This window comes from Phascolarctos cinereus, unplaced genomic scaffold (genome assembly GCF_003287225.1).
Source record: "Phascolarctos cinereus isolate Bilbo 61053 unplaced genomic scaffold, phaCin_HiC Scaffold_5;HRSCAF=322, whole genome shotgun sequence".
Taxonomy (NCBI): Eukaryota; Metazoa; Chordata; class Mammalia; order Diprotodontia; family Phascolarctidae; genus Phascolarctos; species Phascolarctos cinereus.
In genome coordinates, this window is record NW_027555958.1 from 247,080,073 (window position 1) to 247,105,151 (window position 25,079).

Consider the following 25,079-nt stretch of genomic DNA (forward strand, 5'->3'; position numbering starts at 1 on the left):
AGTACAGATGCATTTGAGGTATTGAGAGGGAGCTGAATGCTGATTCCAGGAGTGTGACTAGGTGTTATTTGTGAGAGCTGGGAAGCAGAACCCTGAAGTTCCAGAAGGGTATTTTGAGGTGAAAGCCAGGAGGGCCAAAAGTTTGGGGTGGGGGGGGGCAATTTCTCCTCTTGTCCCTGCTGTATTTGCAGTCGAATGGTAGGAGCTTGAGGAAACCTGAGATGGGGGACGACTTGTCCCAAATCTTCAAGAATTTGGGGAGTGCTACAAGGGGGAAAAGGAAAAATCCAGGAAGGGAAGGGGTGTGGCTATGGGCTGGAGCGAAGGAAGCCCCAGAGGAGTGGGTGTGGTCTAGAGGGGCGGCAGGGGCGTGGCCTCCCGGAGTCCAGCCCGTACGCGAACAGACAATGCCCCGAAGCCGCCAGTCCGCCGCGCCCCCATCCCTCAGCTCCCCGTGAGCCTGTCCGCTTGTCCAGGGACCCTCACCCCAGTTCTGGGCCCCAGCCCCTCCCAAGGCCTACAGACTCGAATTCCCCTCCCCCCACTCCCTGCACCCGGGGGGAGGGGGCCCCCCAACCCTGGTCGGAGAGGGGAAGGGGCGGGGTGAGGCAGCCAGCGGTGAGTGACCTGACGCTAGCAGAGCAGGGGCTGGGGGTGGGGGGCAAGTGCAGACTGCTTGTGATCTTGAAGAAATAGGTGGTCCTGGGGCGGAGGGCGGACGTCTGGGGTCCTGAGGGGAATGAGCAGTGGAGGAGTCTGGCGCTTGGGACCTTAAAGTAAGCCGGGTGGGGAGGCCGAACGCCTGAATTCCCAGGACTGGGAAGGTAGGATTCTATAGAGAAAATTCGTTGGGGGTCGCGATCAAGGGGAATACTAAATATCATTGTCTAAAACTATGCCCCCTCTTTCTCCTCCCCTTCCAGTTTCACTCCAGACCTCCCAGTCCCGTGGGACTGAGTCTAATTTACTGGGTCCACTAAGGGCTACATGACCGGTCCTCGGGGTAGAAGATTAACTCTATAGTCTCCGATCCCTCCTTTCCTTCCTCTAGTCCTCGCTTCCCTTAAGGATCCAGGCATCCAACTTATCTCCTGCCTTTCCTCTCTTTTTCTCCCTCGTACAGCCCGTACTTCCCCTCAGAGTCCCAAGCATGTGACCGCGGAGTCCCCCATCATCTAGGAATAACGGAGGGTTAAGGGGAGGACCCATCTCATATTTAGGGAGTGAGCGCATCCTAGCGGTGACCAGTCGGGAAGAGGCTAATAAAGAGGAGTAAAAGGGAGGAGAGAGGGGGGTGTTGAGAGTGGTGGTTCGGGGCCGCTGAAGAGATAACAGGTGTTGGTTTGTTGTTGTTATTGTTGTTTTGGGGGGAGGAGTACCAGTTTTCTTCCCAGTGCAGTTTCTGTAGGATCCCAAGTGGAATTAAGATGACAGATGGAAAACCAGGAGGGGGGTGGCTGGAGACCCAGGAATCCTCAAACCCTACCCTTCCTTGTCTGTCTCAACTGCTTGTCTCTCCCTTCCGGCAGGTGAAGTGAAAGAAAAAACAAATTAAGACAGCAAAACAGCAAGGGTGTGTAGCGGGGATGGGGACCCCGGGGGAGGGGCTGGGCCGCTGTTCCCATGCTCTGATCCGGGGGGTCCCAGAAAGTCTGGGCAAAGAGCGGGAAGGAGTGGCAGTTGGTCTCCCACCTCTGGACTTGGCGAAGGCACAGCGAGAGCACGGGGTGCTGGGAGGGAAATTGAGGCAGCGCCTGGGACTTCAGCTGTTGGAATTGCCCCCTGAGGAGCAACTGCCACTTGGACCCCTGCTAGGAGACACAGCTGTGGTGCACGGGGATACAGCCCTCATCACTCGACCTTGGAGTCCTGCCAGGAGGCCCGAAGTGAGTGCAGGAGAGGGAGAGTGGATGGGAAAAGGGGGAAAAAGAAGTTGAGGTCTAGAGCTTCTAGGAGAGCAGGGCTGGGGTAGCAGGACACCAGTATCTTAAAACTGAAGTTCTCTTTCCCTGCTCCCAGGTCGATGGGGTCAGAAGAGCCCTACAGGATCTGGGGCTTCGGATTGTGGAGATTAAAGATGAGAATGCCACACTTGATGGAACAGATGTGCTGTTCACAGGTGGGGCCTGGGGAGATGGGGAGAGGAAGGACAGTATTCTTGGGTGCCCTGGAGAGCACGGTTCTGGGAAGAAGGTTTTCTGGCTGAGGGACTGAAGGGGCTGAAGGGGCTGAGAGACAAGTTTTCTCTTCTGAACTCTTCCTTTCAGGCCGTGAGTTTTTCGTGGGCCTCTCCAAGTGGACCAACCACCGAGGAGCTGAAATTGTTGCCGACACATTCAGGGTGAGGGGAACTGGCTAGTCCCTAAGCAAAGGCCTCAGGGGGTTGTGGGCCAAGGGCCCCTAGAGTGGAGAGCTGGGAGTGGTGGGTGATTCCTGGAGTGGAAGGACTGAGAATCTCGAGAAGAGGTGGAGTCTGGAGGAGCAGTGTGCAAGACCTAGAGAACCAGGTGCTGCTCCCTAGGATTACGGGGAGGACTCCGTTTATTGTCCTGACTTTCCAATACATATTTTCACCCGTATCTGTCTCCCCAGGACTTTGCAGTCTCCACAGTGCCTGTCTCAGGCCCCTCCCATTTGCGGGGGCTTTGCGGGATGGGGGGCCCCCGCACTGTTGTCGCTGGCAGCAGCGAAGCGGCCCAGAAAGCCGTGAGGGTGAGGAGGAGGAACAGGGTGTAACAGGTGGGCGGGATTTGAGCGTTAGGGGGAGGAGCCTATTGGATGAGTGAAGGACCTTAGTTACCGGGATGGGCGTGTGTGGAGGGGAGGAATATGAAATTGCTGAAAATACTGAGTTTAGCTTAACCCCGACCATCTGTTCCTTGGGCGTTGCAGGGGCCGGAAAGCCTGGTAATTTGGGGACCGGCTTCGAAATGTTTTCTTTTTCCTTTTGGCTCTTAGGCCATGGCAGCGCTGACCGATCACCCCTATGCCTCCCTGACTCTCCCAGATGATGCCGCGGCAGACTGCTTGTTTCTGCGGCCCGGGCTCCCTGGGACTTCCCCCTTTCTTGCTGCACCGCGGGGGTGGAGACTTGCCCAATAGCCAGGAGGTGAGAAGGTGGCATTCTTTCAGAAGCCCGAAAGGAAGGGAGCATTTCTTAGGGGCGAGGAAGGGGGTAAGCAGGAATAAGGCACAAAGCCTCGAAGTAGAGGAGCGGGATTTCTGGAATTACTGGGCAGTGCAGGGCGGGGGTTTTGGGCTTGAGGTGGGGGAGAAAAGTGGGTGGGGCTTATCATTAACCCCACCTCTTTCCCCTAGGTGCTGCAGAAACTGCCTGACGTGACTCTCGTACCTGTGTCCTGCTCTGAGCTAGAGAAGGCTGGGGCTGGGCTCAGCTCCCTTTGCCTCGTTCTCAGCACCCGCCCCCACAGCTAAGAGATCCCCAAATGTGGGAGCAGGAAAGTGGGAAGAATAGAAAGAGAAGTATTAGCTTACCCATAGTATGATGTGTAGAAGAAGCTAGGTATGGGGTAGGAATCACGGTTTGGGGTAGGACAGAGTGGGAAGGAGCAGCAGATCATCTCCTCGGGGAATAAAATGAAACTAACCTTTTAGGCTTCACTGTGTGTTAGTGTCTGATTAGGGGAGATGGGGTGGTGCGGCACAATGTGTGGGGAGGGGCTGGAGTGGCCCTGGGAGGGCCTATAATTTTGGGAAAGGGTGTTTAGAATTCTGGTCTGTCTTCGAGAGCTATAGGGAGCAGGGCACGTCCAAGGCATTAGCTGGGTTCAAGATTAGCTTCTGATGACTTTGAGGGTGAAAAAGTGGCAGGTGAGAGGGAGAGTACCACATTTTGTGTGTTGGGATGAGGCCTTCTCAAACTACTACCGCATAGATGGTGGTGGCATCCTTGGGGACAGTAGTGCGCAACCATCTTGGGTTTCTGAGGGGAATGTGGTCCAGATCAGCGTAGAGGAGGCTCTGCAAAAAATGGGAAAAGAAGACAGGGTGCAGAACAGGGATCCACCATCTAGTCCGGAACTACTCTCCCCTTGGGGACCCAGTCGATGGGCACCTTTTCATGCACAATCCCTGAGCTCACGCCTTCCTCCAGTCCTTACCCTTTCTGCATCCGAGTCCCCTCTTTCCCGGGGCTCCTCGTTCGATCGACTCTGGATCTCGGTGTTCACAGGTGGAGTTTTTGTGGGAGGTGATGGGGGCAGAGCTGAGGGATGGGAAGAGGGGATATGCCCAGTCATAGAATGGAGGTGGGGAAAGGAGCTATTCTCACCGCATTCTGGGACGGTTGTGGTTCTGACTAGCCCGAAAGGGGGTAGCCTAGAAAGGGATGGGGAAGGGAAATTAGGGACTCTGACCAACCTTTTGTTCTCTTATCTTTGGCCAACCCATTGCCTAGTCATGGGTTTCTAGCTCAAAATCACAAAATGCAGGCTCCTGCTACCCAACCCATAGTCTTTTCCGTGCCTAGCACACAGTAGGCACTTAATAAGTGTCTATTGATTGGTTGGTCAGAGCTCACCCCTCGACCTTTCCCCCTCATCCCCAGCCAAGCTTTAACCTTTGGCACACAGCTCCAACGCTCTCAAATTTTGACCCCTCCCCTTTTCTCCACGCCTGCACTCCGGCCTCCTTAGAAATCAGTTCCACTCTCACGCTGGGATAACTCCACTCCTCAGTTTTTGAGCTCTTCACCTTAGGTCCTACCCCTTCCCCTTCTTTGCGTCCCCCACCCTCTAGTTCTTGGCACTTACTGACGAAGTCTCCAAGCGATTCCCAGCCCCGCCAGCCCTAAAGCCAACCCGACGCCCAGCAGAGGGTACAGGAACACAGGATACGAAGATCCTAAAGTGGGGAGCAGAATCGAAAGGGGGCGTTTAGAGTTCTCCTTTCCAAGGAACCCTTCCTTAATTCCCAACCAATACACATTAGTACTACTTCCATCTCCATCCATTCATTCTACCAATTATTATGCGCCTGACCCTGAGCCACGCACGGGGGATACAAAATCAAAATAGTTTTTCCCCCATTGGGGAGGATCAGATCGTTCTCCAAACAAACTGTAGTATGGTCACCCTTTCCCTAACTCACCGGAGGTGGGGCTGGGGGCTCGGCAAGCAGCCAAGTCCCCAAGCACTTTGAGCGAGGTACGGCTCTCACTGTCCCGGCGGCCTCCAATTCCGGTACAGAAGAAGGTCCCGGAGTCTCCTCGAGCCAGGAGCAGCTCCAGATGCTGGATGCCATTGGGGTCCACCGCACGCAGGCGGCCAGTGAAGGGCGAGGTGGAGGCTGGGGTGGGATTTCCTGGGGCAGAGGCCCAGAAGACTGGGCGGCGCCCCCGAAGCAAGCCCACACAGGCAGGGAAGCTAGGAGCCCAAGCCCATCGGGTCGCGTGGGAGACCCCAGTGCAAGAGATATTCACCCGATCTCCTGGGCGTCCCTCCAAAAAAACTGCGGAGAGTTTGGGTGAGGGTGGGATTCTGAGTCCCACCTTCTACCCCCAGCCTTTCTCCCGAAACCTCACTTTCCTTGAGGACCCAGACATTCCTTCCTCTCCCCTCCCCCATTCTTGGATTGTTCCTAGGATTCAGGGGGTGACCCTACTCCCCCTAGTCCTTGTTTCTCCTCCCCGATTCCCACCTTTCTTACCCCACCCCCGCTCACCCCCCAAGTTCCCTCCAGTCCCTGAGAGCAGCAGCAAAAGTTGCAGGGCTGGGACCATGGTCAGGCATCTAGTGGGGACAGAAATGGGGAAGGCTGAGTCAGCAAGAGAGACCGGAGGGAAGTTGGCTAGAGAGAGGGAGCAGATGCTGGGTTGGGGGGCACAGATAAGGAGACAAGGCGGGGATTGAGTTGCCTGGACACCAAATCCCAAAGGGAGTTTTTGGTGGCCTAACATTCTTATTCATCTCTCAGGCTTAGCCCTCACTGCTGCCTTTCCAACCCTCCCTCTAGACCCTAGGCCTAGAGCTTCCCACATGGGGACTATTAGGGCAGATATCCACACAAGGACTGGAGAGGACCACCAGGAGCTGGGGGACCCTGCCACTCCTCTCCTAAAGTGAGGGGGAGCTGGGGCTGGGTTGTATTCACTCCTCCACCTGTTAGCCGCACCCAGTTGGGTGTTGTTCCAAAGCTTATACTGCCCCAGGAACTATGACATCACAATGGGTTTTGGTGATGTCACAATCCCCTCTCTATTTCTCTTGGGAAGGTAAAAGGATTTTTTTTGGGGGGGCAGGCTATACTGAACTACAGATGGCTTTTGTCTACTAAAGGGACCCAAAAATCTTTTTTTGGGGGGGAGAGGGGCTTCCTCAGCCTTCAGCTTTCCTTTCTCCACCCTATACTCTCTGTCCCCAATCAGATGAAACTGAGAAAGGAGGTGCTGCCTTGGGTCAGAAGGGGAGGGGCCTTTGTAACTATAAATCCCAAATATTTCCCTCCCTTCTAAGAGTTGGATCCTTGGAATCTTTATCAGCTTCTTCTGTCATCTCCAACAACCAAACCATGAATACCTTTTTGCTCCTCAGCCTCTCAGCATTGGTCTGCTGGGCTTCAGGTGAGCTCTATGGGGAACCCAGGTGTTCAGTTGGCTTCTGCCCTCAATCCCTAGATCCTGCTTAGGGATCTAGGTGTTGAGCTTCTCAGGCCCTTGATTTCCATTCTCCTTCCCCAGCACTCTTCTCAGGGTTCAAGGGATCCAAGCCCCCAAAAGCCCTTTGCTCTCTTGGCCAATCTCCAACACACATTCCCCTTGGAGCCTTAGATATCTTTTATTTTAGTTTCCTGGTGCTCTCAAGCCTCTTCCTCCCCCAGTTCTCATTCCTCAAGGACTAAGCTCTTTAGTTCTTTGCACCTTCTTTGTGCTTGTTCTCAAGTACTTAGCATTCTATCTCTTTTCTGCTCTCCTTCCTCCCCCTTTTCCTGAACCAGCACCCACTTTTATGAGGGGTCAAGAAGTATAGTTTGCCTAGTCCTTGTTCTTTCTTGTAGCCCCTGCTCCCCTTAGGAGCCCACTCCTGCACCTTTTCCAAAGCCTAAGGTTTGGGCTTGGGGCAACTCCATCTCCACACTGGAGCTAAAGGGACCTTTGAGGTGACTCTTAGCTTCTGAGTCACCTCCAGAAGAGTCCCTAGGACCTATTTGGGAGACATCACTATAGTTGCTGTGGAGGTGATACCTGAGTCAAATCATTCTGGGGGCGGGGTATTTTGTTTGGGTGGGAGAGTGAATAGGCTTCCATTTAGGTCAGCCTCTCCAAGGATTAGACTCCCAAGTACCCATTGTCTATTAGGTCATTTGCCATCACAAGCCTTGAATTAGCTGAGGATGAGAGCTTGGGCAGAGATTTCTGAATTCACTCTCTTTCATTTCTGGAATGTTCTGTGGGATTGTTTAGGGTGAGTCTTCCTCTCCAACCCATGTCTCTTCTTTAGATTGTAAGGTAGGAGTTCAGGATAAGGAATTGGAAGCTAGCTGTTCTCCTTTTTGCTCTAGGCTACTCCAGGACATAGTTCCCAGAGAACAATCATCCCCCAGACCCAATTTCTGTGTCCTTTTTGTGACTTTTATTTTCCATAATGATCTTTCCTTATTCTTTCTGGTTTTCCTTTCTGGTATCCCACATTTTAGTTCTTCCCTATCTCCACTCTCCTTACTCTAATTTCCATCCTTCTACTTTCTTCTCATATTGACTCTTGTCCAATTCCATCCTCCCCTATCTTCTCCTATGATCTCTTCCCATATTGTTCTCCCACCCCCTTTAGTTTTCCAGGTTTTTTCTTCCAGTCCCATTCTCTCTGATGGAAACTCTTCACTCTGTTTCTCCCTCCCTCTGTTTTCTTTGGCAGTACTGCCTCTTTTGTGACTCAGCCAATGGGCAGGCGTAGAGAGGGAACTGATGTTAACAAGGATGAGATGTAGATCTTTTCAAAACCAACAGCCCCACCCCACACCTGTGGAGAATACTTTCCAAATATCTTTATCTTCTTCACTGGAGCCAGCAGGATGAGGAATTTACCGTGGAGTTCCCCAGGTGATTTGCCTCCCCTTAGCTTCCCATTCCCCTCAGGAATGAGTTTGGGTTTCCAACCAGAGCCTATCATATTCTCTGTCTTCCCAGCTGACATTCGCTGTCACTCCTGCAACACATTCCCTGTGGGTTGGCTGTGTGGATCGAAAATCCTGTCTCCTGGAACAAGGACATCAGTGTTTGACCACAGATGTCTACTTAGGTAAAAAGGACCCACTTTAGGCGGGGGGGGGGCGGGGGAGCGAGGGCAGAAGGGAATAGAAGTAGAACTGAATGGGAAAAGAGAAGGGAAAAGACTGAGACTGGTGCTGATATCAGACTTGGGTAGGCAACAGAAAGAGAATAAAATAGGACCAAGAAGGAAAGAGCAGAAGGGAGAGGAGAGGAAAAAGCAGAGAGATGGAGAGTAAAACGCACAACCTGGAGACTGAGTTACAGAGGGTGAGGAAGGTGGGGGCAGTATGAGGGTCTCTTCTGGCTGATCCTCTGTGTCCTTCTCCCCCCAGGTAAGATGTGGCTTTACTCCAAACTCCGGTGTGGTTCAGCTAAGGAACCCTGCATAGAGGGCATCAACAAAACCAATGAGTTAACCTACAATACCACTTGCTGCAGAAGAGACTCCTGCAATAGCTTTGCACCTCGCCCTTCTCCAGTCCTGAGCCTCAGCCTCCTCACCCCTTTTGCTGGCCTTGGCTTCTGGCTTCTACACTGAAACTCAACAGTTTGTTCAGCCCCAGATCCCACCCTTACATCTTCCCACTTCATTCTGTCCTTAGCCCCTTAATCTCCCTGTGCCCTCTAGAATGTCTCCCTGTATTCTGGTGTTGTGGAAAGAGCACTGAATTTGGAGTTAGAAATCCAGCTCTCTACTGCTTACTATCTGTGAAACCTTGGACCTTGGACTCTCAGGGTCTCAGTTTCCTCTGTAAAAGTGAGAAGGCAGGACTAGGTAATTTCTAAGGTCTTTCCCATTTTTAAATGCTATGGTTCATGTAGTTCCATTTAATGACCTTTCTCTGGACTTCTTTTCCCCACTCATTTCAGTTTTCTCCCAGTCATTTCCCATGGTCAGGGAACTGTCGAATGTTAGAGCTGTAATGGGATCATCATGAATTTCAGTCCGTTGTTTTTTTTTTCAACTACGCTAGTATCTTCTTGACCTTCCCTTCTTTCCCAGAATTGTCTCTCTCCGATTCCTTCACCTCCCCTCCCGGTTATCCCCCACCTCCATTCATCTACCCAGGTCTCTTCCCCACCAAGGTTTCTCCAGCAGGGAGACTGAAGTCTGGGCCTGAAGTGGGAGTTCTTATACAGTCGTCAATATAGATTCCAGGTGGGATGTGATGGTCCTTCTCTGTAGGGTCTGATTCCCTGAACCCTGGCAACAGGTACCACTCCCTTAACCTCACTCATGCCTAGCCCCATTGGAATAAATGTCTGTTTTCCAAAGAATCCTGTGCTTTATTGTCCACAGATTCAAGTGTCCCCTCCCCTAAGCTTTGGCATTGCCCCCATCCTGATACCTAAGACTCATGATCTCTTGGGGCACCCAAGTTGTTTATCCCTGAAGCTCCCTCAGGGAATTTCTCTGTTTGGGGTGGAGAAGGGAGGATCTGGATCAACAAGTTTTTCTGGCCTCTTCTGTTCCTACCTCTGCCTGGAGAATTGGCAGAGGACCTAATGTTTGGGGGAACATGTTGTACGGACCACACCCCTTGAGGACTTTTCATCCAGAGCTGCAGGTAGTCTTGAGACTTCAGCTGGGTGAGAAGGATTAGACTGAGGTAGGAGCAATTCCCTGCCAAGGATTCTAGTAGCTATGGTTTTCCTTAACTCTGAGATTTTTGGCTGTTTTTTAGGGGAAAGTCTCAGGCCTGGGAAACAACCCTTAAATAGCTGCCCCAACTGTCTCCTGTCTCCTCTGAGTTCCAAACAACCCTGTCTTATTTGCTAAGGTGTATATAGGGTGGGGGGAAAGGGGGAAGGCCGGGTAGGACAACACACAGACAGATAGCTCTAGGGAGGCCTGGTCACCCTCACTGAGTACTCAAGACACTCTTCCATCACCTACATACCTCGTTTCAGGGTTTTGGAAGGTTTTCCCCAACAACAGCATCTAGCAGGCACTCCAAGTACTCTCATCATCTCTTGGGGTCCCTGGCTGCTGAGATTTGATCACTTCCTGAGGCCCCCAAGCCCTATTTCCATTTTCCTCCCTTGCATTCCCTCGCCCCAATCCCATCACAACATGTGAATTTTCTGCTCAGCTGTAAATCAGTCAGTAGAGTTTAATAGACATTGGAGGAGGGTATCACAGCCCTACTCACTCCCTGTGCCTATATAGCAATGCCATTACCCTCCCCACAGTCCTGGAAGGATCCAAGCCAGTGTGGTGGCCACCAGAGTAGCCAAGGCAATGCTAGGAATCATAGTAGTCGCAGCACCATTGCAGAGGTCACCATGGCAACAGCTACTGTGAGTGGTATAGGACACACCACCCACCAACTCTGTTTCCTGCTGTTCACAGCGATGGGCAACCACACAGGTAGGGCGGTGGTGGATCAGGGTGACTGTGGCTGTAGGAGAGAACAAGTACTGTTTGGAGTTGGGAATTTTACTTTGAGAAGAAAGAAGATATGGAGAAAAACTGGCTTTTAAATAAATGGCTACAGAGTGATTTACAGGTGGAATGGATAGTTGCCTACTTGGGGTGATTTCAAAGATAGCATGAAGGTCCCATTGTAGCTTACCCTTAAAATGTCTACCTTACTTTTTATTTTATGCCTAAAATTTCTACATTAGACTATTAAATCATTTAGCTTAAGAATTTGCTTCTTTTAAAATTTGACCATTCTCCCTCTATGCTCCCTTCCTCCCTCCCTCCCATCTCTTGGGAAGAATTGGATTCTAACAGAAGTCTAAATAAATGTATCATATCCTTTCCTTTTTGAAGGGAAGGAGAAGGGAATGAGGACTTGGAGAAGGAGCATGTATATGCTTAGATCTTTAAGGGAGGATGAATGATCAGGAGTTGGGTTCCTTCTCCAGAGGAGTGAAAAGAGGAAATAGATTGCCAGACTCACGGTTCCCTGGAAACTTGACCTGCTCTTCTTGATTGAGTCTCTGCTCCAGGAATCCACAGCGCTCGCCCTCCTCACATGTTCTTACAATCTCAGTGCAGGGACCATCTGGATTACAATCATAACATCGTATTCGATTGCCTGATCCGAAGACAGTGAAAAGATCAGCTGGGAGACCAGATACCTGGGTCCCCAGGAGAACAGGAGGATGGGGAGACAGGAAGACATAGAGTACGGGGCTAGCAGAACCAGATGCTTGGGTCTCCCCCCTCACCTAGGGTTTTCCCCAGCAGGGTACACAGCAGGATCCAGAGGATTTCAGAGCTCATGATGTTACTTTTCCTCTAGTCTCTCTCTTCCTCCCTCCCACCCCCCACACCAAAGCAGCTGGCTTATATCCCCCTAGTGCTGGGCTTTACAGGGCAATAAAAAAAGGAGGCAGAGTCATGCCTCACCTCACCAAACCAGGGGGCCCCAGGTGGGACTTGGGTGTGGCCTCTAAACACTGACAGAGATCCTAGCATCTTCTAAAGCCCCTATGACCACGCCCCCCAAATCCTTTCCAGACAGTCTTTTGTCTCTCAAAGGTCTTAATTCTCCCCCACTCACATAATTTTTCTGTCAGAAAACCATGTCCCTTCCCTAGTTCTTTGTTTTTTAGATAAAGCATATTTATTAAATGCTCACTATGTGCCAGGCACTGTAAATGATGCCCTCCCTCACTCTTGAAGACCAATAGCACCTCCCCACTCAATCCCAATAGAGCTTTAAGTAGAGATCTGTGTCCCTTGACCAGATCTCTTAGAACTTCCATATCCTGTATCCCTCTTCTGATTCTCTCCACAAACTCCATCTTTCCCAAACAAACAGAACAAAACAATGATTTAACTCTTTCTTTCATAGTAGTAAAACTAGGAGGGATAAATTATAGGTTTGGAACATGGAAGCTGTAATGAATCAAAGGGAACTGAGGCTGGGTGGGGTCATTCCCCTACCCCACCCCTCGTACCCTGATGGCCTTCCCAAAGGTTCCTACATTCTTCACACATATCTTTAGGTTATGGCAACTTGGGTAACTTTTCAATTCAGTGTGGGGAAAAGAGTGTAAGGGAAACTGAGGAGGATAGATCCTCCCCAGCCCCCTGTGCCTCATGACCTGACATAAAGATAAATTGGAGTGACCATGGAGATGGAACATTAAATAACCAACAAACTATGTTACCTGGGAAAGCAATTCATCTCAAGGAACGTTTTTCTTGAGAAAGGTGTATAATTGTCCAAGGAATTGATCACTCCTTGGAGACTTACACAACAAACAGGTATTTGGGGCTCTGATCAAGCCCCAACCTTTGTTAAGATGTATGCATACCTGGACCTGAGCGCTCACCAAGGATTGTTTCGTGCACAAAACAAAATATTAAGATTTGTCTTTCCCTGGTTTACATAGATATAAAAGGGGTCATTTGGAAAGGGATTTTTGGAGTACTTTGATGCCAGGGATAGGGACGCCGAATCTCTGTTGGTCAGAAGCAGAACTTATGCACGGCTTCTCTTGAGTTGGAGTGGGACACTGCCCCATTGCCTCCTGACCAAGACCTCTTGGCTGTTCTTCCATCTCCCTGGTCTATTAGGTATTTGAGATCACCTGGTCAGTGAGTGTGTATCCTTTCTTTTCTTATTCCCCCTTTTCTTTGATTATTACTTATTATATTGAATGTTATTCTTATCTTTATGTGTGTGTTTTGCCTTAATCATTATTAATATTGTAAAATAAATGTAATTATTTGTTAAGTTTATACTGAGTATGTGTCATTATATCTTGAGATCTGAACCTAAATTGAAACTGCACAGTAAGTAATCTTTTCGATTACACAGAGGTACCAATACATTAAGAGAGGGAGAGAGAAAGAGTAAAGAAGACATAGAAGATGGTGCAAAGGTAAAAGGAATAAAATGAGAAAGGGAAAAAAACCAGATAGGATAAAGAGAAGATATGAGTAAGGAAAGATAAGATGAGAAGAGAAATAAAAGAGAGGGAGGAAAGGAAAGAGAAAATTAAGAGATCAGAAAGGGAAGAGCAAGGAGAAGAAAGAGGGAGGGGGAAAGTAAAGGAAGGATAAGGAAAAGAAAGAGGAAGAAGAAAAGGAGAGGAAAAGATAAGAGAAATGAGTGAGGAAAAAGGAGAGAGAAGAAAGAAAAAAAGGAGAGAAAAAGGAAAATGAGAGATGAGATAAGAAAAAAGAAAAGGGTAGGAAGAGATGAGAAAAAAGGGTGAAGGAAGAAAATGATAGGAAAGAAAGGAAAAAATTAAAGAAGCAAGACGGGAAAGAAAGAAATGTGAAAGAGAAAAAAGTAATGAGAAAGTAGAGGAAAGAAGAAAGAGGGAGAGAAGAGAATGAGAAAGAGACAGGGAAAGAAAATGGAGGTGAAAATGACAGATTTAAACTGTTGACAGAAAAGTACTTAGAGAGCTATGAGATGGACAGAAAAGAGAATAGAGAGCACCATCATTGGAGTGAAAGACTAGAGGAAAGAGGAATATGGAAGGTAATAGGTATAGAGGGAGGGGAAAGGGCTTGTCCAGGTTAAGGAAACACAGATGTGGGAAACACTAGGCTCTTTCTTTCTCAAATTCCCTGACAAGGCTAGTCTGTCTGCCTCTCCCAATGCAACCCAGTGACTTCCCAAGATTTGAGGATCCCAGAGCACACGACATATGAATATTAGACTCATGGATTTCTTATTCTGATCTCTGCATTTCCCTCCGTTCTTTTCCAATTTCCTATATCCAATTTCCTCTTCTTTTTGTGCTAGCTGCCAAATCTTGTATGGTCCTGATTGTGGCTTCTCACTTACTTGAAATCTTTCAGAATAATTGCAAATTTTTTCTTTGATCTCAAAGCTTTGGGTTTTGGCTGTGATGTTCATTGCAATTTTCATTTTAGAGTTTCTTTCAGGAGGTGAATGGTAGATTCTTGTATTTGCACTTTGCCTTGGAGTTGCATTCATGATTTCTTGGAGTATGGTACCCCGGCTTTTTTTTTTTTTTGCATGGGTGGTGGTGAATTGTGGCTTTCAAGATAGTTCAATGTTTTATGGATTTTTCTCCAAACTCTTCTGGATCACTGGATCAGTTGGTTTTGATTTGTGGTACCCTATTTTTTCTTCAATTTTCTTTGGTCTTTGGACATTGTTCTAATATTTCTTGTCTTCTCATGGGGTTATTAATTTTTTTGTGTATTATTCTAATTTTGTAGGGATTCTGTTACTAAGCTGTTAATCTCCTTCCAAGTCTATCCTCTTGTTTCTTATCTTTTTTAAAATTAAATTTATTTCAATAAGTTATTCTTACTTCTTTTTCTAAAACCTTATTTCATTTTAAAATTCATTCCATTTCTTCTAGTAATTCTAGTTGACCTCATGGACAAGCTGCCTGGGTTTTTTTTTTTTTGAGGTTTTACATGTAGATGTTCTGGAATTATTCTCTCCCTCTGGGTTTTTACCTTGGACGTTCCTGGCTCCGCAGCAGTTCTTTATTATAGGTTTCTTTCTTTTTTTTTAATAAATAAAATAAAACTATAAAAAATTTTTCATTAAAAAAAGACCTCATTCTTCTAGCCTTACTTTTTACATTGGAACTTTGTGCTAGGGCCAGGCTCTCCCCACTTTTGGAGGGAATGTTGGGATCTTGTTTGGTCCTATTCTGTATTCTTTGGGGTCCTATTGCTCTTTTTTCCCCATATATTGAATGCTATGTTCTTCAAGGATCTTAGGAGCAGCTCAAGGCAAGAATCTAAAAAGTTTTGCATAGATCTTCCTGGCTAGATTCCTTCCCCAGTGTCTGCCAGACCTCTCTCTATCTCCTTATGCTGTCCTGGGCTGGAAAAATGACTCATGGTGGTTTCTCCTTGGGATCACTGCTGGGTACAATGCTCTTTCTTCATCTTTGTTGAAATAGTAGGAGAGAGCTGAACAATACTACTTCCACATACTCTACTATCCTCTCCCCTCTCCAACTTCCTCTACCGTTGGAGCAATGAAACCCTTGATCCTCTCTGGAATTATGGGTGAAAGCAGCTTTGGGAAAGGGGAAAGGGATATAAGGACTTAGGTCAGGGGTGGGGAACCTGTGGCTTTAAGGCCCCATGTGTCCTTCTAAGTCCTTAGGTGCAGCCTTTTGATTGAGTCCATGTTTTACAGAACAAATCCTTTTATTAAGGGGATTTGTTCTGCGAAGTTTGGATTCAGTCAAAGGGCTGCACTTGAGAGCCTAGAGGGCCACAGATTTCCCACCTCTGTAGCATTCAAGTAAGAAAGAAGTAGGTAAGGGGCAGCTAGGTGGTGAGGTGGATAGAGCACTGGCCCTGGAGTCAGGAGGACCTGAGTTCAAATTTGATCTCAGACACTTGACATTTATTAGCTGTGTGACCCTGGGCAAGTCACTTAACCCCACTGCCTAGACAAAAAAAAGAAAAAGAAAGAAGTAAGTGACTCAGATGTGGGAACCAGGAGATGACTGTGTCTGTGCATACACTCATACTTGTGTTGGGAAGGAAGGTGAGAGAACTGGGAGCTGGAGGGAAAACAGGGGAAAACCTCACAGGGTTATTTTTTTTTAAAGGATCAAATGAGGTAATATATGCGCAGTGCTTTGCAAACCTTAAAGTGCTATATAAAAGCTGTTGTGGATAAAATTGTCTTGGCTCAATTGTCTTTCTTTTTAAAAATTTTTTGCTAGGCAATGGGGTTAGTGACTTGCCCAGGGCCACAGAGCTAGAAAGTGTCAATTGTTGGTCTGAGACCAGATTTGAACTCGGGTTCCCCTGACTCCAGGGCCAGTGCTCTATCCACTTCACCACCTAGTTGCCCCTGCTCAGTTATCTTTCTCCCTCCACTTTTTATGTCTGTCTCCTTATTTCTCTATATCTCCAAGTTTTTGTCTCCCCTTCTATCTCTGTATCCATTATTTCTGATATCTTCTTCCTTTTCCTTCCCCCCTCCTTAATATCTCTTCCCCTCTCTTTCCTTTTTCCCTTCTCTCAATTGCTCTTTCTCCCCTCAAATTCCCCATCTGTAAAATGAGAGCTTAAATTAGATGACCTCTAAGGTCCTTCCTTCATTAAATCCTTTGATCCTTTCATCAGTCTCCGTTGTACACCTTCTGTCTCTGTTTCTCTCCCCTCGATGTCTGTCTCTTCCTTTCCATGTCTTTGTTGTACTGTCTCTCCCACCCCCATTCCCTTTGACTGTCCTGTGTTGTTTGAGACCTGCTCTCCCAACTAGGCTCTCTGCCCCAACTGCCCAATGGCTCCACTGTTACACTTGAAGCCTTGCTCAGGTTTTGTGGGAGAAGTCCTCATGGGCAACCAAACTTACCCAGCCCTACCCCCTGGGTCCCCCTCTGCCCTCACTCCACCCCTTCATTCAGTCTCCCTCTTTCATCTTCTAGTTTTGATCCACACTCCCTTTCTGTTTCCAGAGATGGAGGTCTTGGGCTGCTTTCCCTGGCTACACACTACATATTAGGATGGGAGCTTTTATAACTCATTGCCCCAGAGCTGCATGCTCGGCTGATGCTTCCAAGGACCAGAGCCGGGCTGAGCCAAGGCTAGCTGCAGTCTCCCTGGTCTGAGCTTCACTGACCCTAACCCAGCAGGCAGCAACAGACCTCCTCTAGTGGACCTTGTGATCCCCCTAATCTTAAGGCACTGCCTGAGATCCTTTTCATACCCTGAGGAAGCTTGCAGAAAGGTAAATGATTTCTGAGCCTTGAGCAGCTAGCAGAACTCTCAGTAGCAGGAGATGGGTTTCTTGAGGGGAGCAAAAATGAGATTGAGAATATATCGAGTCCAGCCTCAGACACTTGAAACTTACTAGCTGTGTGACCCTGGGCAAGTCACTTAACCCCAATTGCCTCACAAAACAAAAAAGGAGAATATATTGAGGAAGGAGGGGTATCACAGTCCAATTCCCTTCCCTTTTCCAGTTCCAAAGATTTTGACTTAAAAGGACCTTCCTCCTCCTTCCCCCCATTCCCCTAGTAGTTTTCTGTAGGATCAGGTAACTTGGAGATTGGGGACAGGGAGGGTGGGGCGGGAGGGAGAAGGGAATGTATGTGGAGGGGAGGAAGGGTGATGAAGGCCAGAGAGACTCTAAGCCTCAGGTTCCCAAGCTGTGGTATGTATACCCCCAGGGCAGTAGGAGAAGCTTGTCAAAGAGTATAGGGAATATTGGTAGGTAACTGTATCATATAATTGAAATTGATCTACTTTATTTCTCTTGTTATACTTGCATGGTAAACTCCAGAATTTATTTCTAGAATTTTACATAGAATAAGTAGTATGTGAAGGTTTACTGAAAGCCAAGGGGGACAGGGACCTAAAAAAGTTGAGAACCCCTGCTCTAGGCTGTGGACCCAATAGGTGGAGCCAAGATCCAGTCATGGAGTATCTTCCTCCTCTCCTCCAAGATAACTTTTCCAAAAGGCAAGATCATGAGATAGATGGAGTATCACTTTCTGGACGTTTCTTCTTTTCTAGAGGTCCTCAGGGGATAGAGAAGGTGGGTGTCAGACTTTCCTCATCCTACCCCAAACCCCCAGTCCGAATTTCTCTGTTGCAGAAGGAGGGAAAAAAGAGATATGAGGGAGTTGTGTGTGAAAAGAGAGCCAACAGGGTGGAGATAACGGCTTAGGAGCCTGGGTTAATCTAGATGCTGGCACCAACCCTTAAAGTTCTAGGGGAAAAGGGATAAAATATTCCCTTCAGCCTGGATGTCCAAGAGAATAACCACAGGGGCAGCTAGGTGGTGAAGTGGATAGAGCACTGGCCCTGAATTCAGGATGACCTGAGTTTAAATCCAGCCTCACATACATAACCCTAACTAGTTGTGTGACCCTGGGCAAGTCACTTAACCCCATTGCCTAGCCAAAAAAAAAAGAGTGCAGTCCCTTGGGCCCACCATACCTCCAGGAAGGTCACTCTTAGGGGACATGGGGGCAAGAAGGGCAAGGACATATATAGGGAACTAAGGGATTCATGGGCAGTGGAGAGGGTGTGGCTAATAACAGTTCTGGAAACTGGTTTGGACATTTCTCTCTGGAAAAATAAGGTGAAGACTGTGTGTAGTATGTGTATGTCTGTCTGTCTGTATGTATGTGTGTATGCATGCATGTGTATGTCCTAGTGGGATTCTGCTCCCTGAAGCTCTCTGCGGCCTGAATTCATTCACCCTTCCAGTAAAATGACAATTCTCTCCAGCTGTGTAATGCCAGGAGATTAGCAGGTACCTGATCCTTTTGACTTCTTTCATGACTCACTTTTAGGAGGATGAGACAACAGGAGACATGTCCAGCTCTAAGTTTTTCTTTTCAATTTGCCCATTAGTTTCCCTCTCTCGCTGCCCTTCAGTCCTCTTTTTCCTCAGTCTTTTCCTCTGTGGGCCCCCCTCCTTCCCTTGGTCTTGTTCTTCTTTTTGTTCTTAGCCTCCCTTCTCTCTGTCTTTAATGTCACCTCCTTACTTCTGCACCCACCCGCACCCAGCTGACCACAGCATTCCCCAATGTTGAAACTGGCTTGGGTGCACACTAGGAGATAGGTGACAACATAATTTCATTTGTGAAACATCCTTTCCCCTCTCTTCCCTCCCCGCAACAGTTCTCCCCAGAGGAGACAAGAGAAACAGAGGTAGTACTGTCTCCCAAGCCCCCATGTTTTTGATGAGGTAACAGGAGCTTTGTTTCATCCTGGGTTTCCAAGGAGACCTGCAGATCCCTTCTCCTTGCAGATGACATCATCAAGATCACATGGTCCTAGGGGCAGGTGGGCTGAGAGATAGTGGAAGGAGAGGGTGGGTAAGAAAATAGAGAAACAGACCACTAACATATTTCCCATCTCTTCAAATACCCAAGTTTTTTGTTTCTCTCTTACTGCACTATATTAGGGACTCAGGCACCTGGCCTTCTAGTTCCTTCCTCACCTGGGGATGGTCAAGTGGATATTTTCATAAACCTCAGTTTCTGGCTTGAAATGAGAAGTGGAGTTATCTGTGGAGGAGTATAAAGAAGTGGCAGAAGGATTACACAAACGCACAAACACACAAACAGCCAGCACTGTACTCCTGTTCACTTCTTACTGATCAGTTTCTCCTACCATCAGAAATCATGGGGAGTTTAGAGGGTGAGGAATGGAGAAGTCTGGGTTCCAGAGCCTTTTCTATAGCTCTGCCCAAATGTCTTTTCCCCTTCTTCCTCTCTCGTGTTGTATATGTGTGAGTGTGTGTGTGTGTGTGTGTGTGTGTGTGTGTGTGTGTGTGTGTTGGAGAAGGTAGACAAACCTCTGTAATGGGCCCCATGGTTCCGGCGTCTCCACAGAACTATTCCCAGGGCCAGGATGGTGACCCCCTGTCCCACAATACAAAGCAGCAACAGGATCTTTTGGATATCCCAGGTTGGTGAGATCACACAGTGAGCAGGAAGGGCATTTGGGGAGGCCGCAGCTAAAAGGAGAATAATAATAATTTTATTTAGATCCTCAAGGTTTACAAAATGCTTTATGTAATTGTCTCATTTGAGCTTTACAGCAACTTTGTGATATAGGTGCTACTACTATCCCCATTTTATAGATGGAGAAACTGAGGCTGAAAGGGGTTAAGTAACTTACTCAGGATCACATTGTTAATAAGTGGTTGAGGGGAGATGAGAAATGACTCAGGATGAGGATGAGAGGTTGGGGTGTGTGTGGGAAAGCCAATGGAAAAGCCCTCATCCTCATTCCAAATTACATTCCCTATAAAAACAGATGATTTCAGGTAGGGAATAGCTAGCTCTCCTACTAGTACAGATTTACAGAATTCTTGTACTGGAAGAGATCTTATCTTTTACTCCAACCCTGTCACTTTACAGAGGAGAGATCAGAGAGATAAAGTGACTTACCTGAGGTCACACAGCTAGTTAGGATTACTCAACTTGTTCTTTCTACTATATTATTTTCCCTCTCACAATAGAAGGCTTCTGTACAATTGTTAAGTGTGACCAGAGCAACCTATTGCCACACATTCTACTGTCTACCTCAATCCCAAAGAGAAAAATCATATTAAAGAACTACATCATAGGGGCAGCTAGGTGGCTAAGTGGATAGAGCAACAGCCCTAGAGTCAGGAGGACCTGAGTTGAAATCCAGCCTCAGACACTTGACATTTACTAGCTGTGTGACCCTGGGCAAGTCACTTAACCCCATTGCCTAGCCCCCCCCCAAAGAACTACATTATTTCCCAACTTCTTAATAATAGGGGGCGATTCTTACATGAAAATGAATTTTTCCTTTCCTCCTATCTCTTACTTCTATAATGGTCTTTTCTTCCTGAAATATGTGGATGGTTTCTTTTTTATTTCCATGGTTCTTCCCCAGTCCCTTGAAATGGACTGTGCCCCACCAAACAGCATCATAATATCACTCTTTTCTGTCTAATGTACTATTCCACTAGGATTATTTTTCTTCTCTCTTCTCTGTCCCCTTTCCAGCAGTGTGCAATTCTAGCATCAGTGCACACATATCCTTTCTTTAACAGCCATCAGAAATTTTGTGTGCGTGTTATTTTCTCCCCTTTCTACTCCTCTATCAAAAAGCATTTGATAATTTTAGATTGCAGACCGTTACACCAAAAGTACTTGGGTTTCATCATCCTCTCCCCTCTATGAGTTATTCTTATAACAACTCACATTTACATTTTTATTTTTATATATTTGTGTATGACTCACAATGACCTTGGAAGATAAGAAGTATAGGTATTACTATCTGTGTTTTACTGATAAGGAAACAGGCTCTGAGAGTTTAAATGACTTGCCCAGGGTCACAATTCCAGTTCCTACCCTACAATGGGTTATTTTACAACAGTAGTAATAGTAACAACACAATTCTATTGCAGTATCGACTGCACAAGATTATTGGGGAAAAAAGTGGGTTTTTTCCCTCAATCTTAAATAGCTATACAAATGTGAACTATTATTTTTAATATTATTCCCTTCCTCAAATTCACCTGTCAGGTTGAAACTGATGCCCTTGTTCTGGGGGAAAATGCAACGAATGCTTCTGGCCTTTCGGCTACGGGACTCGGAGGTTCCCTCCACAGGACACACCATGAGAAGGGAAGCATTCTTTCCCATGAAAGTCTCCATCCTACCCTTCACCTTCCCCTTCTCTTCCAGCCAAGCCACAGAGTCTAGGAAAACTGCTGAGACCACTGAACAGACCAGTATTGAGCAGAGAGAACCATCAGTAGTTTTTGCTGATAGCTGGAAGCCTGTTGGGAAAAAAAAAGGGGGAGGAGGAAGCAATACACTGTATTATCACCCATGTTCACCAAACCCCTACAGTCCCAGTGAACAACTGGGGCAGCCAGTGGCTTTTACCTAGCTTCCTTCATCTTCAGAGCTCAGTGTTCTCAGGGAAATGGATTATTGTGATGACAGAAGAACCTGGCAAGGGGCTTCATGACCACATATTCTCCCTCTATCCTCTCCCCAGAGGTCTCCCCATTTCCTTTGAGACTCCCTTGGCCCCCTGTATCCTCTCTCTTCTCTTTATCCCCAAGAGATTCCACAAACTCCCTCTCACCTCTGATCACAGAGAGGTCATATACCCTCCAGTTATGGTACTTGAAATATTTGCCAAGCAGAGCACACCAGTATCGTCCTGCATCCTCCTCTTTAGCCCCTTCTAGCCACAGGGAATTATTCCCCAGCAGACTTAGCCTGACTTCCCTCAAGGTCTCTATCTTTGGAGGCTTGTTAGCCATGGGGATACGGATCACTAAGATAGTAGGGAATCCAGACACAGGGCTTCGGAACCATGATAGCTCCTCATCTCCATACAAGGTAGGTGGTTCAGGGCATGGTAGTTCCACAGTCTCCCTGAGGGCCACATATGCAGACAGGATATGACCTATTTGGAAGAAGGGTGATTGATAGGAGGTTAGTCCAAAAAGAGGGAACAGACCCCACCCTACCCCCATCTGACTGACTTCTTTCTTCCTTTCTCCTTATAGGCTTTGTCATATTCTTGATTGTTCTAGGTAACACAGTGGATAGAGCACCAAGTCTGGACTCAGGAAGACATGAGTTCAAATCTAGTCTCAGATACTAAATAGCTATGTGTTCCTGGACAAGTCATTTAACCTGTTTGCCTCAGTTTCCCCATCTGTAAAATGGAGATAATAATAGCACCTTCCTCCCAGGGTTATTGTAAGGTAAATGAAATAATAATTATAAAGTGCTTACCTCGCACAGTGCCTGGCACATAGTAGGCACTATATAAATGTTAGCTTATTATTATTATTAATATTACCTGTGGGAGGATACTCTTTCTCAAGCTGTAGAATGCAGTTGCAGAGAAGAATGGAAGGAAAATTTTTTCCTTTTATGGGAAGGAAGACATAATGGGAGACATAACCAAGCTCTAGCTGGAAAGGGAGAAATGGATTTCCCTTTCTTGACTCCCTTTCCTAAGAATGGAATCATGCAAAAAGATTGGGAAACAATAGGGAAACCCAATCCAAATTTTGCCTTTCAAGACTCTTTCCAAGAATGGAGTTACCAAAAGAGGTCTGAAGACACTGGACAAGTGAACCAAAGGAAATTTAAACAAAGGTGTCAATGGGAGAAAAAATTACCATTAGGTCATGGATGAAGGTGCCTGTCATACTCCACCGCCACTACTAGATAGAGATACATGAGTTGCTGTTCTCTTTTTCTTTCCCCAGCCTGCCTCTAGGCAGTCCCTCCTACCATCCCTGGATCAGAACGGTTATGCCCTGTACCCTATTTATTTCCACAGTCTCCTTGGCTTGATTTCATCATTACATATGGGGGAGGTAGAGATAATGGGCAATTCTCTTGTGTTGCTGTGTCAGTGAAGATTAGGAACACACCTCCACACTAACATCAGAACACCCCTCCTTCCCCACCCCTCATCCAGAGAAAAGTGTAAGACCCCTAATCTTGAGGACTCCACCCACTGCTACTCACCTGAGGAGATCTGAGAGATGAATGGGAGTAGGAGAAATAAGAAGCAGAGGAGTATGCAAGCCATGGGAAGTATCTACACAAGAATGCTTTCACAGGGAGATGAGTGTCCTAAGAAGGAAATAGGGTCAAGATAACAGACCATAGTTCCAGGGGCCTGGATGATATGGTACCCCCATGGAGATGAGAATGCAAGCAATAATAAACTAACAGCTATTCTGTCCACTGGAGATAAGAGGATAGTGGCCTCTCTAGGGTGTGTGTTGGGGGAGTCCCTTCAGCCCTTCATGGACTCCCAGGGCTTTCACATATGGAGGGGCCCACTGACCATTTCCTGTAACCCAGAAAGGATTATAGTTGATAGAACATTATGCCATATTTAGAAACTCTCAAGCCTTTGCACAGCTTTTCGATTAGGGGCACATGACTGTCTTTGGCACAGCAAAATAAGGGGGGCCAAAATAAGAGACACTTTTTAATGCTTTTTTGGCTAGGCAATGGGGTTAAGTGACTTGCCAAGGGTCACACTTCCAGTAAGTGTTATATGTCTGAAGCTGGATTTGAACTCAGGTCCTCCTGACTCCAGGGTTAGTGCTCTATCCATTGCACCACCTACCTGCCCCTAATGCTTTTTTTTTCCAAGTATATATTTTTAATGCCAGAGAATCCCAAGACATATATGTATTTATGGTGCAATTATTATGATGAAGACAGTCTCTGATAGACAGTAACACAGGGGGCACAGTAATCAAATCTTGCCTAGAGTGGACAAATAGCTTGTCTCAGCTCTGTACTACTCTCTCTTTTTGGCCTATCCTCAATTTACTCAATCCATTGAATCAACTGGGCAATTTACTTCCCTTTTCCAGATCTCAGTTTCCCTATCTTCAAAATGAGGTGGATTGACTAGGTAATTTCTAAGGGTTTATTTTTTTTCTAGCTCCAGCCCCTTGTGACTCTGAGTTGTTCTTAGTAAAGTATAATGTATTGGTCATTGTTTCCTGGTATACCTCTCATTCCTCCATCAGACTGGGATTTCCCTGAGAGTAGGAATCTAAATGCTATTTTAATTTTTTATTTAAATTTTTATTGACATTTTTTATCTCCTCCTTCATTTCCTTCGTTAGAAATTATGGCTTTTATTGGCATTTTTTTGTATTCAATAATAGAAAAATCCTAGCTTGGATATCCATTGGCTCCCAGAATGCAGGTGGTATTCCAGTCAAGGGCTTGCCTATAGCTTTCCTTTCCTTGTTTTTTTTTTGATTAAATTATTTTCAATGAACAAAAATCTATTTTCTCTCTCTTCTACCTTTCCCCATTGAAAAAAGAAGGGAAAAAGAAAAACCCTTGAAACAAATATGCATAGTAAATCAAAACAAATTCTAACATTGGCCATGTCAAAAATGTATACCTTATTCTATAACTTTCTGTCAGAAGGAGGGTTACATGCTTCATCCTAAATCCTCTGCAGTCATAGATGGTCAATGTGTCAATCAGAGTTGTCTTTTGTTGCTGTTATTGTATACATTGTTGCTGTTATTGTTCTGGTACCGCTCATTTCACACTGCACCAATTCACACAAGTGTTCTCAGGTTTCTCTGAAACTGCTCCTTTGATCATTTCTTACAGTATAATACTATTCCACTACATCCACATACCACCATTTGTTCATCATTCCCCAAATGGTGGATACCCCTTTAGTTTCTGGCTCTTTGCCACCACAAAAGTTTTTGCTAGAAATATTTTTGCACTTTCTTTCTTTGATTCCTTTGGTAGTAGTGGTGGGCCTAGTGGTGGTATAGCTGGGTAAAAGATTATATACAGCTTAATGATCTGTGGGACACAGTTCTAAATTGTTTTCCAAAATGGCTGTACCCATTCACATTTCCCTTAACAGTGCATTAATGTGCCTGTTTTCCCACAG

General features: G+C 46.8%; 4 protein-coding genes across 10 annotated transcripts; 2 read left to right on the top strand and 2 right to left on the bottom strand.

Moving 5' to 3' along the window:
- Positions 1 to 531: 531 nt before the first annotated feature.
- DDAH2 (DDAH family member 2, ADMA-independent) lies at positions 532 to 3,621 on the top strand. The gene is given in 8 exon segments (XM_020974325.2): positions 532 to 618; positions 1,530 to 1,886; positions 2,020 to 2,119; positions 2,268 to 2,341; positions 2,593 to 2,712; positions 2,959 to 3,051; positions 3,053 to 3,109; positions 3,319 to 3,621. Coding segments are annotated over 7 exon segments (861 nt in total). The 5' UTR covers positions 532 to 618; positions 1,530 to 1,586; the 3' UTR covers positions 3,436 to 3,621.
- MPIG6B (megakaryocyte and platelet inhibitory receptor G6b) lies at positions 617 to 5,957 on the bottom strand. 4 transcript variants are annotated; one of them, XM_020974317.2, is made up of 6 exons: positions 5,683 to 5,957; positions 5,110 to 5,469; positions 4,773 to 4,863; positions 4,122 to 4,338; positions 3,889 to 3,981; positions 617 to 1,519 (listed from the first exon to the last, which is right to left on the bottom strand). In XM_020974317.2, exons 1-6 carry the CDS (start codon positions 5,915 to 5,917, stop codon positions 1,502 to 1,504), a joined length of 1,014 nt encoding a protein of 337 aa, XP_020829976.1. In that variant the 5' UTR covers positions 5,918 to 5,957; the 3' UTR covers positions 617 to 1,501. The 4 variants fall into 4 exon arrangements, with proteins under 4 accessions (XP_020829976.1, XP_020829978.1, XP_020829977.1 ...); XM_020974319.2 differs by lacking the exon at positions 4,122 to 4,338; XM_020974318.2 differs by lacking the exon at positions 617 to 1,519 and having other exon boundaries at positions 3,663 to 3,981.
- Positions 5,958 to 6,199: 242 nt separating this feature from the next.
- LY6G6C (lymphocyte antigen 6 family member G6C) lies at positions 6,200 to 12,929 on the top strand. The gene is given in 4 exon segments (XM_020974329.2): positions 6,200 to 6,580; positions 8,144 to 8,181; positions 8,183 to 8,255; positions 8,560 to 12,929. Coding segments are annotated over 4 exon segments (369 nt in total). The 5' UTR covers positions 6,200 to 6,528; the 3' UTR covers positions 8,766 to 12,929.
- On the bottom strand, positions 10,384 to 23,317 carry LY6G6F (lymphocyte antigen 6 family member G6F). Of its 4 annotated transcripts, XR_002321987.2 has the most exons (7): positions 23,156 to 23,295; positions 21,747 to 22,073; positions 21,169 to 21,432; positions 19,468 to 19,629; positions 19,111 to 19,177; positions 18,452 to 18,958; positions 17,388 to 17,745 (listed from the first exon to the last, which is right to left on the bottom strand). XR_002321987.2 is itself a non-coding variant. In XM_078155471.1 (6 exons), the coding sequence occupies exons 1-6, from the start codon at positions 23,217 to 23,219 to the stop codon at positions 10,406 to 10,408; spliced, it is 1,146 nt and encodes a 381-aa protein (XP_078011597.1). In that variant the 5' UTR covers positions 23,220 to 23,317; the 3' UTR covers positions 10,384 to 10,405. The 4 variants fall into 4 exon arrangements, 3 of the variants coding, with proteins under 3 accessions (XP_078011597.1, XP_078011596.1, XP_078011598.1); XM_078155471.1 differs by lacking the exons at positions 17,388 to 17,745; positions 18,452 to 18,958; positions 19,111 to 19,177 and adding exons at positions 10,384 to 10,629; positions 11,137 to 11,241 and having other exon boundaries at positions 23,156 to 23,317; XM_078155470.1 differs by lacking the exons at positions 17,388 to 17,745; positions 18,452 to 18,958; positions 19,111 to 19,177 and adding exons at positions 10,384 to 10,629; positions 11,137 to 11,274 and having other exon boundaries at positions 23,156 to 23,317.
- Positions 23,318 to 25,079: the final 1,762 nt, after the last annotated feature.